This window comes from Calonectris borealis, chromosome 21 (genome assembly GCF_964195595.1).
Source record: "Calonectris borealis chromosome 21, bCalBor7.hap1.2, whole genome shotgun sequence".
Taxonomy (NCBI): Eukaryota; Metazoa; Chordata; class Aves; order Procellariiformes; family Procellariidae; genus Calonectris; species Calonectris borealis.
This window is the reverse complement of record NC_134332.1, coordinates 11,101,725-11,122,563: the sequence shown is the minus strand read 5'-3', so window position 1 is coordinate 11,122,563 and position 20,839 is coordinate 11,101,725. Positions and strand designations below refer to the sequence as shown.

General features: G+C 43.0%; 1 protein-coding gene across 1 annotated transcript in view; it reads right to left on the bottom strand.

Moving 5' to 3' along the window:
- CRB2 (crumbs cell polarity complex component 2) overlaps positions 1-20,839 on the bottom strand; it is a 75,429-nt gene that overhangs the window by 13,101 nt on the left and 41,489 nt on the right. Inside the window, exons 7-12 of the mRNA XM_075170825.1 lie at positions 17,064-17,765; positions 14,524-14,719; positions 13,839-13,978; positions 13,190-13,372; positions 12,127-12,240; positions 136-1,083 (exon numbers count right to left, since the gene is read on the bottom strand). Of these exons, the coding sequence (XP_075026926.1) occupies positions 136-1,083; positions 12,127-12,240; positions 13,190-13,372; positions 13,839-13,978; positions 14,524-14,719; positions 17,064-17,765 (2,283 nt within the window). The remainder of the gene's footprint in view (positions 1-135; positions 1,084-12,126; positions 12,241-13,189; positions 13,373-13,838; positions 13,979-14,523; positions 14,720-17,063; positions 17,766-20,839) is intronic.

Genomic DNA, 20,839 nt, shown 5'->3' with positions numbered 1-20,839 from the left:
CAGAGGGTTTTGCTTTAGTTTTCTCTCTGGTCAAGTAGAAAACACTGCTTCCAGAGCTAGCATCAATGCTTATCTAGTATCTTTGAAGCACCTACTGACAGAGGAGCTGGCAGATGTAAATCACGTGGCACTCACCGTACGAGCAAGCTGGGCCTCCGTAAGGCCTAGAACAGTCACACCTGAAGGTTGCCCAAAGGTCCACACACAGCCCGCCATGAAAGCAGGGCTGGGAGAGGCACCACTCTGTCCGGTCACAGCCCCGCTTCACTGGGGAGGACTCACCCACAGGCAGATCCACCGGGAGCACCGCTTCAGCATCTACCTGGAAGTCTTCCAGGCAGCCGACAAAGCCTTGCTGGCTCTGTGTGTTGTTGGCCATTGGATCCTCAGCACCTCCAATATACAAGTTCAGGAAGGCATGGGGGATCAAAGCAGTGCCATGTGGGACAGGAGAGCTCTGCAGGCAGACACCTGCATCACAAGAGTCATGCCAGAGCTTTAGCTGCACAGTGCTGTGCAGAACAACTTCAACTTTATGCCACTGGCCATCATCAACTCTCAGCCCCTCCAGGAGCAGCAGGTACCCAACATCCTCCCTCTTCAGTCCTGCATGCAGAATGCCGTCAAAGAGCTCCAGGAACAAGTATTCAGCTTCATGGCCTCGGTAAAAAAGGATAGCGCTGGGCAAGGTGGTTCGGAACCGGAGGGACACGCTGGCAAGCTGATCTCCTGCTACATCCCTCCTGCTCTGATTGTTCACGGGCAGCTCAATGAGGAGATACCCTCTGGAAGCAAAGGAAAACGTTGTTGGTGTTGAGCATGTGGCATCATAGAAACCAGGCTGGCACTGGCACAGGTGGCCGTGGCTCTCAGCTTGGTAGGTTGGGATGCACAAGGCCTCATTTTGGCAGTCGTGCGTCTGGCACCCAGTCAGCTTGACAGAGCAGTTCTTCCCTCCCCATATAATGCCATCCTGGCTAGGGGCACAGTGGCAGGTATAGTCAGCAATGCCATCCTCACAGACAGCTCCATTCTTGCAGGGACCCTCCTCACACTCATTGATGTTAACAGCACATTCCACACCTGCGAAAGAGATTTAGAAACGGGATCTCACTGCAGGGGATTGTGACTCCCTTCCCCAGAGCAAGCCTGCTAGGCACAGACCGCCCTCCCCAGCACTGCCGCTCTCTAAGCCATTCTCTTCAGGAAACCACCAAAAGACAAGAGTTGCCAGCAAGAAGCCCCGCGCTCACTACAGCGTGGCCTACCACTAACATAAGAGCAAGAAAAACATACTTTTGTGCTGTCCTCCCAGATGTTGCAAAGAAGGTGCTATTTATAGAGCTTCAGCCAGTCAGCTACATCATCCAACAGACTCTACTGTCCTCTCCCACACAATCTCAAACACCACAGGTAATCAACATGCAGAGGATATTAAAGGGACAAAACAGCACAGACAAGGATTTTATGCTTCTTTCATGCACAGATTTGGTACGTTGAAACTCAAATTAAGTCTATAGATCTGACTGGAGCATGTTCCAGGCACTGTTGTTGCAGATAGCATCACAACGGATCATTAGCCAGGGAAGTTATTGGAAAGCCTCGGTTAAGAAAATTCAAATCCCCAGACAACCCTCCAGTTGTAAAACACTCACAAAACTCAATTCATTACCAAACAACAAACAAAACATGCTCCACAGGCACTTGCCGTACTTGCACTAAGCTGATTTCAGTTCTGTCCAGTCCTGCAGAAGTGAACTGGGTAAAAAGTACTGCATTGCAGTTCGTCTGTCTCCTCGAGGCACATGTATCCCAACAGAGCTCAAGTAAATTACAAGACATTACTCTCAAATCTGGTTAATGAAAATCTGCTGTCATTTTCCTGAGCATCTCCAGACTGACAGAAGAGCCCTTCTGAACCAGTTCACTTTATCTAGCCCGTAACATTGGTTTTCACTAATCTTCAGAGACAGTCACACAGATAAACCAAGCATGGATTATCCCAATCTAATAGCATTACACACGGAATCTAGCCAGCAAGCACAACACGGACAGCAGAAAGAAAAAGAAGGAATTCACACACAAAGGAGGGGAAGCAAAACACAAAAGACATTTGTAAAGAAAAACCACTAGACAGAATGTGCATGTCAGAGAGATTAGAGAGTTGCCTGAGGGAAAGAGATGAGGGGAGATGGGGCATTAGGAGCACTGGAGCTAGACTTGATGTGTGATTAAAAAAACTTAGCAAAGATACAGGCTTCTTGAATATATGCATTGATGGTTTGTCCCCCCTCATGCCCCAGCAATGCCTCACAGGCAGTCTTGCACAAATATTAGTACCCTGCTGTCTAACCAAGTTGCTTTACTCTTTTCAGACCCAGTGTTTAGTTGCTGTTACCAGTGCTATCTCTGCAGATAGGCGAAGACTCAACACCAGCTTCCAGCTCCAAAATGTCGGTTTGTGTCAGTGTAGGGACACATATGGAGCTCTGAGAAGCACTGAAAGAAATGGAAGGCTCTGGTAATTCTGCACTTTACAGCTACGCTAGAGCTGTTCTGTAGGCAACATTACCTCGGATTCCTCTAGGACATAGCTCTCTACTGATATAAACTGGGAAAACTGCTCTGTGTAGTTCCTGTGGAAAAGCACTGAATTTGGCCAATAATGTCTGCCTTGAAGAAGAGCTCGGCTGATGGACAGATTCAGAGTTCCTAATACTACCTCAGCACAGCCTTTTTTCTCCAGCTATTAATGTCGAACTTGCTCAGCACACAGAACCTGGGGTGTGATCTTACCTGTAAAGGAAGCAGCAAGGATAGAATTAAGATTTCAGCACAAAGCTATGGCCACACTTGAAGGAAATTTTTTTGAATAAATAGAGTATAATGGACATCTCTGGGCCTGGAGAATCCCAGTCTGGGAGAAGACAGGAAGACTTCAACTGGAATGAAGAAAAATCAGTAGAGCAGTAGAACTGTGTGGAGTGGGTTTTCTAAGTTATTAGTGGATTGGAGGGCTCTCAAAACTGTAAGAGGCAAGTGTGCAGCCAGATTTAAGGAGAGAGGCTGTTGAATGGCGTCAGAAAGATAGGTTTGGTATAGTCCCAAATCCTTGAGATGCTGCTCATTTCAGGTCAGAGCTGTTGACATTTACCAGGGCAATGAGGAGAAGATAGCATTGGTTTGGATAACAAAAGGAGAGATGCCATGAATTTTTGCATTTCTGAGAAGGCTGGGAGGCAGGGTCGAGAGCCCCGTTTCCCGTATCATTCCTAGCCTGCCCGCGTCTCCTCCGGCCAGTGTGCTCCCTCCATCCAGCAGCAGCAGGAACACCTGCCTAGGCTGTTTCCAGCCTCCCAGCTGACACCTGTGGGGTGAGCGCTTCACACCAGGTGGCAAATTAGTCCCTACGGTGAGTGCACAACCCCAGGCTGGTGGCTAATTAAACACCAAGCTTTCCCATGGGACGCAGCTGGTTTGATTTCTCAGATTATTTATTTGAAATGGGTGAAAAGAATAAGCTGACACTTCAGGTCTTTACACACTGTCTAACCTCGCAGCTTACAAACAGGCAAAGGAAATGTTCAGCAGCAGAAAGAGAGGAGGGCAACTCTTTCTAGAGGAACCAAAAACACAAGCATCATCTTTGCCGCTGTCATTGTTTCTGCCAGCAAACAGCCAGCCTTCACAGGACTAAAGCAGGAGAAGGAAAGGGCCTCTAAAGCAACACCTAATGTAATCTTGCCCTCCTAGAAGCCAGTGCAGTGCCAGATTTGAATTTGGAGCAGTTTTTTAAACAAACTGATAACAGAGGAGACTATGCAAGAGTTCTAAAAATCTGGCTAACAACAATTTTCTCGTGGAAGCCAATGTCACCCCTTGCTGAACAGTTACCCGGTGCTACATCACTAACTCCTTACATGCCTTACAGTGACCATACCCTTCATCAGCCAGCTGTCTTGCCCTCTTTCCTCCTCCATTATCACCAATGATTTTTGTCAACTGTGTTTGAACATCTCCAGTTTGTCAAATTCTTCAGTTACACCAAAACAACGCAGAAGAAGATTTCTGTTGCATATTGCTTCCTACATGCTGATTGCAGTACAGCAGAGGGGTTTGTAATTTGGGGTTTTGGCTGCAAATGACAGAGTGTAAATGAAGAAAGGGATGCCAGTAAAATAAAGGAACTTTTCCCTACTTCAGAAAAAATAAGATTTTTGCCATAGGCCATTACAGTATCCAGAAGTACAGATCATTTCCTGGATATCCATTATTCCAATCTTCTCCAAAACATGGATAGTTGTGTCTTTGCAAACACACTGGAAAGTGGATATTAAGAAGAAGTTTGAAACTAATTTGTTTCTCTAAGAGAAGCTTAAGCATCCCTTTTCAGGTATATTTAAAAAAAATAAAAGGGGGGGAGGACAAACAAATTACTCTTACGTAGTCGTCTCTGTTCCTTCTAAATTTCTTAGCTCAAATGTTTACTATTATTTGAACTATCAATAGTAAAAGCAATGTTGCCAATCTGATTCATTACATCATTAGGAGACTTTAAAATGTTTAATGAGTTTCTTATCTAGTTAAAGACTAACAAATGCAAATCAGTGGAACTTGTTATCTGAAAATCAGTCAAGTGTTATTTAAAAGGCTGCTATCTGGAGACCAGTATTTTCAAACATTCCAGTTAATTTAGCAGTGTTTAACCTAACAGTCCCAAGCTAACAACCCACAGGGGCTGGGTCAGAAACAGACACTCAGAAATCGCTGAGCTTTAACAGCCTGCAGTATTTTCAAATACAAATCTATTCACTACATTCTAAAGTGTTACCGATGTGGTGAGAACAGTCTTGTTTCATAGATGCAAGTGATATTAAAATCCATATAGCTCGCCATTCCCTGAATGAAGGTAATGATTTATTGACTGCTATTAATAAGCAAAGATTCATTGTATACAGTGTAAGAATCATATACTTCAAGAGATATATAATATGTTAAAAGAATAAGCACACATAAAGGGAGATATTCTAATTTAGCTGTCATATACAAAAAAAATTTGAAGGATGAGATCTATTCATGGACCCAATCTTGAAACATGCGAGTTCAGTGGGGCTTCCTGGCCAGCACCGGCTTGCCCTCTCCTGTGAGACAGCTGAATTCCTAGCGACCTTTCCTTGGTGCATCCTAATTAGGGTTTGTATTATTAGTATCAAAAGAAAAAAAGGAGGGGAGGGAGAGAGGGGGGAGAGAATTAGCCACAACAAACGGACCCCGACACAATTATATTTGCACAATTACTGCCATTTCCATGGCAACACACTGCTTTGACCTCTCTCCCACCATGCACTACTACTCAAGGAGACAGTGGGGGAGGAGACGGAGAAGTGCAGAGCCCAGCAAAGGGTTTGTCCTCTGAGTTAAAACAAAAACTACTTCCCAATAAAGGAGTTCTAAATCATTAAAGGAAAAAGGAAAACTGCGAAAACATCTGTAAAAAGCAAAACTAATGGTCCACAGAACTAACAGGGAGACATCTGTGTGTTTACACAGTACACCTGAGTACAAAACAAGGACCCATGCCTTGGAACGCCCTGGATTTGATTACTACACAGAGCAAGGCAGAATTGTAGCAAAGATGCGCACAGAGCATGCTGATAGCTCTGCATTCATCTTGCAGCAACAAGGAAATTCCTTGCCCTAAAGTTTCCAAAACAAAACTTTAGGTCTCTTCAAAACAAAAACATTCTTCCTTTCCAGTCAATTCTTGTTCATTCTCATGCCTCCAGCTACCACTAGTCACACAACCAGCTCCCTGCCCTGGGCAGGCACGCAAACATTCAGGACACATTGCAATTACTGTATAGATCTCATTACCTGCTAGCAGAAAAATTCCCTTCAGGATCACGCCAGTCAGCACAGATTTCATGGCCGACTCCTTGTGGACATTTGTGACAATAAAGGGAAAAAAAAATGGGGGTGAATGGGGGGGGAGGAATGACAAAAAAGGCTGGACCGAAACAGCAGAATGTGTGTAAGCGCTCCCTGATGCCAGTCAGACAAACAGGGATTGGAGATGAAACTAGCCAATATAGAAGAGACCTGCGCCGTAGTGAAGATCTAATCCAGCCCTGCTCTAAACCTCCCCAGCTGGCCTCTGTCAGTGCTGACATGAAGAATGCGTACTCTCAGTGTATTCTCACTCAGTGTATTACAGTAATACCCTGCAGTATCCACAGCATTAGCTCCCACAGTAAAAAGTCAAGAGACAATCTCTTGCCCTTGCCGCCTCCCAGGTGAATCTGCCAAATTCCATGAATAAGGCCAAAAAATTGATTTTTCTTTTTATAGGCTAAGCCAAAAAAGCTGCATTTCCACCACTGGGTAATATCCAAACCATACAAATACGGAGAGTTCCAAATGCAGAGTGCAACCTGGGCCCTGCTGTACATTCAATACTGACTCAATCAGAGACCGGCACTTCATGTAGTTTCCTTCCTCCATGTGACCTATACGGTGCATTTGTGAGCACAAGCATTTCCACTCTGCAATATTCATGAAGAAAAGTCTCAAGTTTTAACTACCATGATGTGTTTCTCTGAATGGAAGGAAATTCCCTGCATTATGCTGACTGTACTAGTTCAAACATGGGACTGCAGAATCAAAACTCTCTCTTTCCTCATTAGCAACCTTATAAAATTAGCTGTTGCAATCTCATTTTTTTCTCTGTGGTTCTGTTTTTTGTTTTTGTTTTTGTTTATTTGTTTGAGTTTTTGTTTTGTTTGTTTGTTTGTTTTTAAAATGTAGTTACTTTCATATTGAAAAGTTCCTGGAGGCAGAATTGTACTTTCATGTTGTAAGGAACCCAGAGAAGGTTCTTATTTCTGTGAAGAAATGTTATCTGGGAGCTTTTCCCCAAACTTAGAGTCTCTGTTAGTATCAATGTCAGGTCCAAGCAAACAAAAACTCCCACATGTCAGAGTCTGGAATCTGCATTAGCAGTATCACTTTAAGATATTAAAAGAAAGCATTCCAACAACTCTTGTAGCTATTTTACTTTCTTCATTTCACTCACTCCAAACATGCCAGTCAATTTTACAGATATTTTAAGTGAGAAGGATATGGTGAGTGTTTGGAGTCAAAACTTCTCAGATAGTCACATCTGGGTCCTATGCATGCATAGACCTATCCTAGCACAGATTTTAAATACTGCCTATATTAGCTAGTATGACCCTTCTGCTATTATTCAAGAGAAAACAAATGGGTAGCTTGTGCCCATTCAGCCGCCTACTGCAACAATAAAGTATAACGACTGTGAAGACTGGAGAACATTAAATCCCTTTAAAAAGATCCATATTTTGATTTATACACACACACACAGAGTCTATCTGTATACTGCTGATTGGAAATACATTGTACCCAAATCCATCTAGCATAAGTCAGCACAGTTTCTGATCCCCTACTAGTCAATACATCTTTTCAAATTCATTACATGAAATATGGTTAATTAGAAACTGTGATTGCTGCTTTTCTCAGGATCAGTTGAAGGATATATACAGACTAGGGTGCTCTTAGAGAGACAGAATGAGGATGGAGAAATACACAGTCATGACAATTCTAAACAGTACATATATATATGCAAGATAAAATAGTTAAATAAGACCTCTTACAAGCCAAAATAGTGGATCACTGAACATCTGTTTCAAACTATGCACAACTGAGGAGTAACTGTTTAGGTTCTTTGGAACTGGAGGATTCTAAAGAAATTAAAAGGATCAGATGATTCATTTTCTAGAGGTTTTAATTCCTCATTCTTACACACTGGCAATCATGCAAGTTACAAGATTCAGCCATGGGGTTTAAATTCAGAGAATTAGTTTGTTCCTAATCATTTGTAAAACTTCCTGGAGGAGCTCAAGATAAAGAACATTAAATATGTCAGAGGGTTCTTAGCAGAAAAATGTCACAAAATGGACAGTGAACTTTGGATAGAAATTTCCAAATTTCACACATGTTCTTTAGATAGAGATTGGCAACTTCCTCACTGTGTTGGTAAATGAATCCCAGAAATTCAGGAATTTCTTTCCAGGCTTCAGAGACACCCATTCTAGTCTCAAGAGCTAGCCTTCCCTTAAGGAAAGGAAAGGAAAGGAAAGGAAAGGAAAGGAAAGGAAAGGAAAGGTCTGCCTGTAGATGGCAGTTCACATACTGCAAGCGGTGGCCTCCTGGCAAGCAAATCCATTATTACTGAAAATAATAACCATTGCTGATAAGCATTTTACGTGAAAATCAACACACTGAATCTAGTCTAATATCTGACATCTTGAAGTCATCTCTCCTGGTAGACACCATTAGAAGACTGCCATCTCACCATACCTACGGACAGGAGAATTCTTCTGTCTCTCTCGGACACTGCTCTGCCGAAGTACTTGCCTGGCCTGATTCTAAAGATGACATTAAGCTGGGCTTCACCCATTTTGGTTAGTAAGGAAGTAAAATTTAATTCATCAGAGTTGCTCCACCACTAATAATCTTCTCAAAAGTCTTTAACCATGGTGAGCTGGCATATCTCAGGCTGTCCATGGTCAGAAAATCTATGCAAAGGGCTAGTTCAAAACAGATTGTGCAGTCACAAGCATCAGAATCTCAGAGGACACTTTTGATCAAAAAACTCACCTGACACCTAGACACAAGCAGGATCTAGACTGAAGCATACGCTCTTGCAGCACTTCTGATCAGATGACAGGAAAGTCAAAAGGTCTGATTAACCATGGAGCTATGATCCAGAAGGGAGATGCAATGTGGAACGGAAGGGAAGCAGGGGGGCTGACTCAGGAAGTGTTCCCCAGCTCCCTTCAGCTATATTTACCAAAAGGGATTCTGTTGAAGGGGCAACAGTCCTCTAATCTCTTTACTATCTTAACCTTTTAGCTGCCCTTTCTGTAGAGGCTACATCTCTAAAACAAATCCGACACCAAGAAATGCCTGCACAAAAAAATTAAATCTATCCAAAGGTGGTTAGAAGGAAGAAGCATCTCCCATTTATTTCATGACCCATGACCCAGGAATTCAAGCCTATTTGATCTGGGCTAGCACTCTTACAGAGTAACCATTTATAGCTAGCTACACAGAAGGTATCCTACTTCTTTAAGGACAATTGACAAAGACATTATGGCTGAGCAAAGTAAAATGGTCAATAAGCACTCCAATTATATTGAGACACATTCACAATCACAATCCCTCCCAGATTTACCATCACATCACCTTCTGATTTCTCATGAAAGTAGAAGCATTCCTCAGCCATGTGCAAAAAAGCTCAGAATTTTACCACGATCACAAGGTGCCACTGTCAAGGGATGCCTGCAATTGAAATGATAATGCTCTTCCCCTCTCATTCAGGCTGACCAATGCCACAGCACTGTGTTTTAGGATACTGCCTTTCTAAAGACAACTTTAGCAGGAGTGGAAATATGAGTGGGAGCACTCAGCCATTTAAAAGTTTTTAATGAATGAATGAGCCAAATTCCACTTAAGTGATTACATTCTTGCAGGTTAAAAATCAGTTCCCATTCCAAATGGAGGTAACTGTCTTTTTCATGTCCTGGCCTAAACTATTGCCTAGTACATACATGGTGGACTGAAACCATTCCTATGAATAAAAAATTCATTTTGGTTTTGTTTTTTTTCCTAAAAGACAGACTTTTCCTAATACACTTTTTCTCTTGACCACAGTTGTCATCATTTCCAAGACCATGCAAGAGTCATTCTCCTCCTCACTTCATTTAGTACCCATGCAATCTTTTGATTCATACTTCATACATCCTCTCAGGGTACATCCTCTGCTAAAGCATAAACTGACACACTGAACAGACTCTTCAGGACCTATTATGTTAGTTCTCTCAGGAATGAGGCACCACTTTTGCGACAACAACATTTCAGAGAGAGCTGGCTCATCTCCCTGCACTGCTGTAGCCTGAGACAGCACTGAGGCAGTTAATTTGCAAAGAAAGAATTTCTCCTGACTCACATTGTTATCCCAACACTCCCCAAATTCCTCAGACCAAAGAAAAAAAATACAGAAAGAACCCCCTGCTGCCCCAAGAAAGCATTCTTCATCAGAGTAGCAAGTTCACTTTAATCAACGGAGGCAGTTTAAACCCAAGTTCACGGCAGATCTAAGCTGCCACAGAAATGTATTTTGAACAGAAACATTATGGGAAGCTTCACAAAGTTGTTCTGTGATCCTAATATGAAGTAATAAGCTGTTTACCCAGCATGACTGTACTGGGATTAATTGACAAAGGAGGGGAGATTAATTGCTATTATTTCCCTGTCAGCTTCACTCCTCCACACGCACTCACTGATCTCACAGACTGCTCCCAGCCTTTCACCGTGTTTATGTGTCAGAACTACCTCAGCTGAGTCAAAGTCCTTTACCAAAAGCAATATCCAGAAGAGCAACCTGCTTCTAATCCCCTTCAAGTACTAATGAACCCAAATTTGATGCAACAGAATGAACTCTAGCACTCCTTTGCCCGTCATCCTGTGTTTCTGTCAGCTTTTCTGCCCATGAGCATGCTAAGAATTGGAAAGGATTAAACAGATCTGCAGTTTGGCAAAGCACAATGAAATTCTGAACTCTGTGAGGGTGCTGGGGCACTGAAGGAGGAAAAGGGAACAGGGCACATATGTGAGTGGGAATTCTGACAAGTAGGATAAACTTTAAACCATCTCTTTGGACAAGATCTCAGTTGATGAGTACAGCATTGTAACTACCCAAGAAAGTAGCAATGAAGAGCTTAGATAAAAGCCTATTTTCAAAGACCTCAACTACAAAAGCAAATTTTTCTTGCCCTAGCCTAAATTAGGAATCCAAAGCAAACGAGACAGGCCAGTAAACCCCACAAAGAATTCAGCCCAGTTACAGAAGGTGTTAACTAGGAGTTGATTTGAGATTCTGGGAGTGAAAGTACCTGTGTAATGGGTCTTCCCAGGAAAGAGCTGGACAGAGTTACACCAACATAGCTCAACCATTATGACCACAGAAGGAAAACAGAAAACTCTCCCATGCAATAAAGGCCTAAGACAGTATCTGGAATGCTGCTACCTGCTGTTGCAAGAAGTTAAAGGGACAAGGCTTTCTTCTGGCTTCAAGTTTTTCTTTTTCCCACGAGATGGCAGCCTAGTAACACTGCAGAAAGGTTACATCCACCTCAAAAATACATACATACACAAGATTGTGCTGGGGACCACCTTTCTTATAAATTACTTTTTGGTGTTAAATTGCTCAAAACAGAGCAATACCCATGGAATTTAAAGATGCACAAGACTGAGAACGAATATTTTAAACTAAGATGAGGTTTAGTATCACTTAGGAGAGTCACTCCCAACAGAGTTGATGTGCAATATTCACTATCCCCTAGTTTCTCAGCTAGAAAACCGAGACCCATTAGGGTCAGGCAGGGCATTGGTGTAAGAATCCAGACTCCCCATTCCCTTGTAAACAGAGAAGGCTTCATTTGCTCACATCACAAAGACCTTTTGACCTCCTAACATAGCAGATTACTGCCTTCAGTCAAAAATCGCTGGCTCTTATCATCCAGGGGTGTTAGGGAATGGAGATGTTTTACAGATGTTTTATGTGCTGGTGATCCAATCTGCTACACTCTGTAGCTTGTGACAACTAGAATGTTAAGCACCCCCTTTTTTATTTGAAAGCTGGTTTTGTTCACCTTCATAGTACGTGTATAAAAAAAACCCCACAGTTCTCCCAGTGAACTTTCACTCCAGGATACAGATCCCATAGATATTCTGATCTTAGACTCTTCTACACAGTTGACCTTATGTCTCAAAATCTAGAGCCTATCAACTTACTTGACCAAAATCAAAATTCATAGCCTATCAACTTACTTGACCAAAATCACATAGCTTTCCCATGGCATTTGAGGCCTGAACTGCAGACATCCCGCTGCACCACTACCGCACTCCCCACAGTTCATCTCAGTCCTGCTCAGCAGCCTGGGCTACCCAGCGCTGGAATCCAGTCCTGCAGCCAGGCAGTAACGCAGCAGCTCAGCATTAGTTAACCAGAAAGACCTGATTCCAGCCACCCCCCTTCACCAACATTACCTGAATAACCTAGTAGGCAATGACAAAGGAAGCCATTAATAAGGTCCACGCAGAGCCCTCCATTCTGACACGGCTGGGACTCGCACTCATCAATGTTAGTAAGGCAGGTCTCCCCTTAAAAGTGAAAACACAAATAGGCATCTTAAGTGCACAAGTGCATCAATGAAGGAAAGAATCTGCATGACAACTGCATTCTCGATTTTTTGCACTTCTTTTCTATCATCTAAAAATGCAAAAGAATTTCTTAACTATAGCATGTCTCTCCAGACACTCTGGCAAATAGATACTATCACCGAAACAATTAGGAAAAATGAAGTACGGAAAGGTCAAATAATTTTCCAGTGTCATGAAAGGGAGCAGTGGCAGGATCAAAATTTCTGAACCATTCCCATCTGTGCAATAGTGGGCCAAACTCTCATTTTTTCTCTCAAAAAAAGAGTAAAGTATTATTGTTTAGCCCCTCCCACTGGGAATTTCCCCAGCTGTTAAATCCAGCCTTTTATACATATCTATAAACCAGGGAAAGGTGATATTTCAGCTGAACATCCATAGAGCTTCTAGCTCCAAAAGCAAGATATCAAGAATCCCCTCGTCTCCTACTCACTCTGGTTATACAGTTGCTGTCATGAGAGTAGTCTCATCAAGGAAACACCTAGAATAGTTATCTGGGCTTCCAGGGAATTAGTTTCCTCTGATTAGGGGTTTCACAGATATCCTGTAGGGATGAATTCTAGCATATGCATGAGAGACTGACTAAGAGAAACCACCTTGGCATCTGCATAGCCAGAGGGCATTCATCAAAGCACTTGGAAAGTGCATAAGCTGTTGCCTCAGCCTTGAGACAGGCTTGCTGCACGGAGAATGACATTCAGACAGCTGTCTGCAATATATACACAGTATGTAAACAGAAGCATGTTCCTGATGCATCAGGCTGCCGCTCCCTCTGAAGTACCAGTCATTAAGTGATTTTTGTTGCAGAGATAACATTGCTCCATTCCTACCTACTCAAAAGATGCAGCATCTATCAAGTGCAGACAGGATGAACATTTACTGCATAGCTCACCTGCAAAGCCTGGCTGGCACCAACAGAAGAAACCAGCTGCTTGGCTATAGCTGAAATTACTGGGGAAGTCAGGTCGTGTTCCATAATAGGCTTGGTTGGATCGCTCAAAGCATACACCTCCGTTGTGACAGGGATCTGTCGCACACTCATCCACATCCTCCTCACAGTGCTGCCCTGTGTAACCTGCCAGGAGACATCAGTGTTAACATCACACACAACTTCACTGGAACTAGTCTTCCAAATATTGTGGCTGCCTTGAAGGTGAGAATAAGACCCAGAAGGCACTGCAGCTCATCTAGTAGGGAGTCCCAGGACCCTCCACTTTCTCCACTATGTCAGATGCAGGAGCCAAATAATCAATTTGCAGGAAAGCATTATCTCATGAAAGAAAAACACATGGAAAATGGCAGAAAAGAGAAAGACAATTTTATGGTTGAGAACCAGGGTGCATTTCTCAGCAATGAGGTCAATTGGATTTTGGCCCGTAAAGGGCAGCAGTGGCAGCATCACTGGTTCAGACAATGAAAAATCACACTGGACCATGCAGTATGATCATTAGTTCTTTACTTCTTCAACACGGCAATTTAGCATGTGCTCTCCGTTGCAACGTGCCTACATGCCAGCATAGCAAAATAGATTTCTAACCTACCTGGCCAGCAGGCACAGCTGTAGTTTTTGATTCCCTCCACGCACGTGGCACTGTTCAGACAGGGTTCAGAGGCACACTCCAGGATATCCAACTCACAGTGGTCCCCCTCGAAGCCTGTGTCACTGCAGTCACAACGGTAGCTGTGGGGCAGCAAAACAGAACAATGCCTAAGCTCTTAATGTGACTGCAAAGCCCAGTATGACGAAAGAGGAAATGGAGCTAAGCTGTCGGTCCTCATACCCACTTCTGGGGCAGTGGAAAAAGACAGTTCCATCTGCACAAACAGGCCACACTAATGACAGAGCAGACAACCCTTGCCAGCCTCTGAGTTCACACCTTACCTATGAAAAGGTAAATTCAGACACACAGGTATGTTCCCAGCAGTTGCCTTTGCTGTTTATGCTCTGCAAATCACTTCCCTTTGTATCTGATATGTCAGCTGGAAGCAATAGCAGGAATCTTTTCCTACCTTCCTTTAAGAATCCTAGGAGTTCTGCTGCTGGGAGGGGCCTTCTTGCTTATTGCCATAAATCACTCTGTTACTGCCACTGGGACCACTGGGATGTACAAAACACTAAATCCAATTCCCCTCCCAAGATTTCTACTCTAATTTTCACAGGTTACACAAAGTAGACCTTTAGATCAGTCCTGGTATCTAATTACCTAAACAACACTGATTTCTCACCTGTTAATGAGGTCATGACATGTCCCATTGTGCTGGCATGGCTGGCTCACACATTCGTTGATGTCCACCTCACACTGGATTCCTTGGTAACCTGGTGCACAGGTGCAGGTGTAGAACCCAACATGATCATTGCACAGGGCCCCATTCTGGCAAGGATCTGAATCACATTCATCTATTTCAGCATCACAGTTCATACCTTTGTTACAAAACAGAAAAATATCTGTGTTACAAGTCCAGAAAAGTATATCTGTGCTAACTGGAATCACAAAAGCCATGTTATCAACCCAAGCTGGCTAGCATAGTGATCTGTTCTAATTTTGCCATAAGAATATTGGGAGCTCATGAACAGTATGTGATTCTTACAAATTAAGGACCTTTAATTTTTATTTGTAAACAAAATTATTTTGTCTAGACTTTTGGATTTTAGTCTTCTATCAAAAGTAAAAATAGTTTCTAGTATTTGCAAAGCTTTAGTCTCTTTCATTCAGGTTTGTTGAAATAGCCAATCAGTCAGCACTTCACAAATAACATCCATTTTCTGAGTAAGCAATAAAATCTTGATCTTACATAGAGCTCATAAAAATCTTGATTTTATATACAGCTCGTAAAAATCTAATGATAGCTGTTTTGGCTTGGGATCCTTTGAGGGCAGGGAGGACAGGGATGGGAAGAGAAGAATCACACTGCTAGTTAGTGTAGTTTAAACTTTTATATACGATATGGCTCTTACAGTTTTAGTTAGACATGGGACCTTCACTTGTGTTGCGTTGCTATTAATCAAATCCAGTGTTCTACATCAGAGGCAGTTGCATTTTGGGCATGGGAAAAGTGATCTCTACCTGCTTCTCCAAAACATTGTTCCATTTGTTTAAATAATATTTGTAACTTGCTTTGAGATACCTAGGAAAAAAGCATTAAAGCGGTGCAAAATGCTAATTACAGTGATACTACGTATTAGTAAGTAATTTTATTATTAAATACTATTAAAAATTAGGTGTTAGCTCCAATACTACTAATCAAGAATAACAGCAAGTCGCGCATTTTTGGTCCAAAGTCTCAACTTTCCCTGACAGAATAAGACCTCCTGCACAACTTCTATGCAACTATCTTACCATACTACATTCCACCTCTTCAAGTTGTCCATGGCCTGGCATCACCTCCAAACCTTAGTCATTACAGTGGCACCTGCCAATCCATCTAATCTCCCCTTCTTGGCAAAGGCTCACCACATAGTGGACATGGCCATCCTAATCCTGACGGAATGTGGGCCCCCTAATCTGCTGATTCAAACCCGTCAACACCCACGCAAAACTTCCTTCACCCAAATTCCAGCTGCAAGCACCAGGAAACAACCTGGCCTTGCTAGCCAATGGTGCTAGAACCTCTGGATGAAGAACTAGATCATAAGGCAAAGCCTCATATTTGACATCAGGATAATTTGGAGTACAACAAGCTCCTCCAGCTGCCTGAGTCATTTTATCACTTTTTTGGCAGGGGAATCCCACAATCCTGAATTGAGAATTCAGCATAAAGATAAAAAAGAAACTGATTTGCAAAGACAGAATTATGCTTGATACTCAAAATCAGTAGTAATCTTACAGCCTACACAGAAATTCTGCTTTTTTATTCCTTCATCTCTGTTCATTTTTATCACAGAGTGAGTCAGCATCAGGGACTGCATTCCTGATGTTGTAACTTCTCCTCATTCCACTGGTAATCAGCAGCATTCTTTCACAGCAACCTAACTCTTTAAACACTTCAGTCTGTGACAACGGGGAAGGCTGAGAAAGTTCATGTGCTAGGTGGTACCAGGCAGACGTGGGCGCAGTACAATTGCATTCCACTCCGATAAGCATGGCTGGAGAAAGGAGAACCCCCCACTGCCTCCCTCACAGATAACTCACAGGTGCAGATTACTCTCTGAGTCACATTAGCACAGATGCACAAAAGAGAGATACTTATGTCACGTGCCAAAAAACATTCGCCAGGCGTGAAAGAATTGGAAAAGAAATCTCCAACTAAAAGCCACTTTATTCCAAAAAGACTACTTCCCTCAGAGAAATCCTGCAGCACAGGACAAAGAACTACAGGCCAGATAGGCAGAGATAAGTTATACCTGGAAACATACAATACGTATACATTTCCTGATAATAATTCTCTTTTCTTGTATGTCTCCCTTAATTTCATGCTGAGAGCTAATCACATCTACTTTGTATCTAGTACTCAAGTCTCAGACAGTCCACCCACTTCCACTCTTAGATCCACGTCTCTCAACATCCACACCATCCATGGAAATCAAAGCCTCAACTATTGTCCAGAAGCCACAACAACAAGCCCTACACCCTTATTCACACACACTACCAAACACTCCAGAAATATGAGTTGTGGAACAGAGATTTAGTCTCACAGCTGTAAAACAAGAGCTTCTCAAGACAGCTACTAACACTACAAGACACATGAGCAGCAGGCAGATTGTGGAACTACATGAACAGTGAGATGTAAACCCAACCACCTGGCTAGTACATGAGCATGAAAGGTACCTGTGTAGCCGGGGACGCACTTGCACAAATAGTGATCCATCTCATTCAGGCAGGTGCCATTGTTTTTACAGGGCCGGGACGCGCACTCGTTGATGTCTATTTCACAGTTGTATCCTTGGAACCCAGGCACACAGAAACAGCTATACTCATTCACCCTGTCTCGGCAGATGGCTCCGTTCTGGCAGGGCTTGGAGGCGCACTCATCAATGTTGTCTCTGCAGTTGGCCCCGGTGAAGCCAGGCTGGCAGATGCAGGTATAGTCCCCAGGACCCTCGACACATGTCCCATTATTTAGGCAGGGGTGGCTAGAGCACACAGAGCTTTCTGTTTGGCAGCCTTCTCCATTCAGTCCTGTTTGGCATCTACAGGTGTATCCATTTACACTGTCTACACATTCAAAATGAGGATCTTTACAAGGGTTGCTCTCACACTCATTAATATTAATGTTACAATCAATACCTGTGAAGCCAGGCATACAGATGCATTCATATTCCAGGAGTCCTGGAGTCCCGTTGCAAATCCTATGGGCAGGACACTCATGTTTAACGCATGCGTCATAGAGGAGTTCACAGTTTATGCCCATGTAGGCTACAGGCTCCACGGGGCAGGTGCACTGGTAACCCACTTCCAAATCCTTACAGCTCCCACCATTTTCACATGGGGATGAGGAACAGCTGCTATCATTTTCAGAGTATGAAGTTCCTGTTGAGAAAAGAGACTTTTTGTTAGTTAACATTCATAGCCCTAAAGAAGAAAGTTCTTCTGCCGATCACCACATACAACTCAGAGATTGCCCACCTAACTTCCACACTGCAAGGCCTGTCTAGCCATTAGCTGAGAAGGATACTGGAGAATCATACATTTACTATAAATAAGACAACACAACATGCCTTCATGTGATGGCAACCAGGAATTTCTTGCCAAGTCAGGTGACTAGACGCCTGTTTTTTAAGAGGCACTCACAAACCAATCGTTTTATTTGTGCTTATTCATCCCTGAATTCATCACTTTGAGAGCAGTGAAATGTATCACCTTAAATCCATTCACAAGATGAACTTGGTGTAAAATCCAATGACTCCTTTCACCAGTAGGGCACAAGACTTGTGCTTTGAAATCCAGAGAGGCAGACAGTATGTTTTAAGACACTGGCTGTGGTTCTTAATATCCCAGCTGCTCCTTCTGGGGATATGATTTTTTCTCAGCTAATCCACTAGTGATCTGAAGATGCTGCCATAAACAGTCCAACCCAAACTCCAAATTGGCACACTTCAAACAGTCTCTGATTACATGGAGTAGCTCTAAGTTTGATAATCGCTGGCCAAGCACCCTCTCCCCATAGGTTAGACGTGTAAATTTACACAGCAGGAAATTTTTAAGTGTTATAAGAACAGCAAAGAAGAGCAGAGACCAGTGAGATTCACTGTACTGATGGCATTTTAAATCCAAACTCTTAGTATCTGCAGAGCCAAAACACCAGTCTAATATCCAGATACCAGCAACTAATGTTGAGACCAGATTCCCCTAAACCTGGGAGCATTTGGATGTGATCAATTTATTCACATCCAGCCACAATGCCTTGTTGTCCCCAAAATGGCAGTGTTTAAAAGGCTCTTGTCCCATTAAGCAATTCCACCATCCAGAAATGTGATGAGACATGCCCATGGGGCTGCAAATTTAATTCATATAAATGAGATTATACAGGATACATGACATAAAAAACAAAAAAGTGTTCAATTTAGATATTTGTCAATGGAGCAGAATGGAAGAATAGGAGGAATCCTCATTTCTTTTCCAAAAGAAATTTCAAATTCACTTTGTGAAACAATCTGGTCAAAGGACAGAACAGCCCAGGGGACAGGAGACAGTTGCCTTGATGTTAGAATTAGGATATATGCCCTGGACTCAATGACACAATTATACACTTTCCAAAGAAAAAAAAAAACAAAAATAGTATAAAGGGACAAAGGCAATGCAAACAGAGAACTTCTCACTTCACAAAAGCAGCCATCATTAGCCCCTCATCCCACTGAGGCTTTCTGGTATCAGAGGTTTTTGTTCTGCTCCATTCCAGGATACATAGGACAGAAGCTGTGGGGTAGAGATACCCCAGACTGATTCCTGCATAAGTGTTATGAAACATCCAAACTTGGAAGTAAGTCTGCAAACAACTATATAGCAGATGTTTTGAAAACGCCTATGAAAAACGGCCACAAAGTAGAGGTAAAGCTCATGAAATAGCAAATGGTATCTGAGAAACAGCTAATGCTTCTGGTGAGCCAATCCTGACTTTGCCTAGCACTGGAAGTCAAGCAATCGCTAGCATTTAACCTTGGGTTTAGATGCCATTGTGTAAGCAGCTCTCTGCCCTTTTTGCTGCCTTCTGTATGTAACTCTAGTTACTAGAGACAGGAATCCGTCTCTGGGAAACTCCACAAAACTGCAGGTGGGAGAGTGGGCAGTTACTTTGACAGTACCCACAGCTCACCGCCCTTGGCCCTCACTGCATTACTGCTAGTTGAGAAACGTTTTAACGTGCCATGCTCCATGCTAAGGATTTGCCAGGATCACACACCACTGCATCACTTCTCAGCTGACTTTACACACTCTCATTCATGCCATCATTATCCCAGCCCATTTTTGGTCATGTTTGCCTTGCTCTGGTGCACCTTCTACACACCCAGTAGTTAATCTGTGTCAGTGGTTTTCTATCAACTCGCTGCCCCATCAGCTCCTCAGTCTCTTTGTACCTGAAGGCGGAGGCATCTGATTTCAGAGCCTGAAAGGGATTTATAGGAGACTTTGGTTTACAAAAGCCTGTCCCTGCCCTGACCTCCCCCAAATTCCTCCCACCGAAAGACTGTAGTGTTTCTAAGTCTTCTTTTAAGAGGCAGTGTTGATGGGGGCGGGGGGGGGGGGGTGCTCAGGGATTTAGACAGCCCTTTCTCTTCCCAGCATCATCCCTATGGCCCACCCCTCCCTTCCTCTCTCATGTGATGCTGGGGAGAGTTGCTGAGCATTGCACTGTCCAGCAATCTCATTATTCTGCCATCAACCCTTTTATTCTCAGATTCCCAGTCAGGCAGAAAACAAGGATGACGGAATCTGCCTGGAATCTCTGCAGCAATTAGAGTGGGAGCCCAGGAAACTATTCGCAAAAGAGCTTTACTAGGCAAGAGATATGAGCCTTTGTAGGCTTAATGAGTAACCAGTCCCAGCCTGCACTTTCCACAGGCCAGGAGCACAGTCTGTGATAAAAAAAAGAGACCAAGTCCCCTGCATGTTCAGAACGACTTCTCCGATTTGCAGCAGACTGCATCTGCAAAGAAATTCACATTTCAACAGAATCACCAAGCACTGCTAGTGTAGACAGGCTGAAGTAATTTCAAAGGCTACATGCATAGTTTTCTGCTTCCATTATAAGCAGACAGTCTAAATGCTTCTTGCAAATAAAGATAAACATCAAATCCCTTTGCTATTTCCTGTCTTCTCCAAAGTTCTTTCACAACAGACATACCTTTTTGTACCTTCTCTATTTTGGTTCATCATATGACTGCAGTGCTCAATAATCTCTATTAGTTATTAATGCCTGTCCATTACAAAAAGACTAGGTGACAAATATATGGCCCTGTAGTCACACACAAACTTGTAGACACAACAGGGCTGAACTACAGAGAGATACCAAGTCAAGCAAACACAAAGCTTCACTAAAAAGTCAAAAGGCCCTCTTGGTTTACCAAAAAGAACAGCAGTAAAGTAATAGGGAGAATTCCAACTTC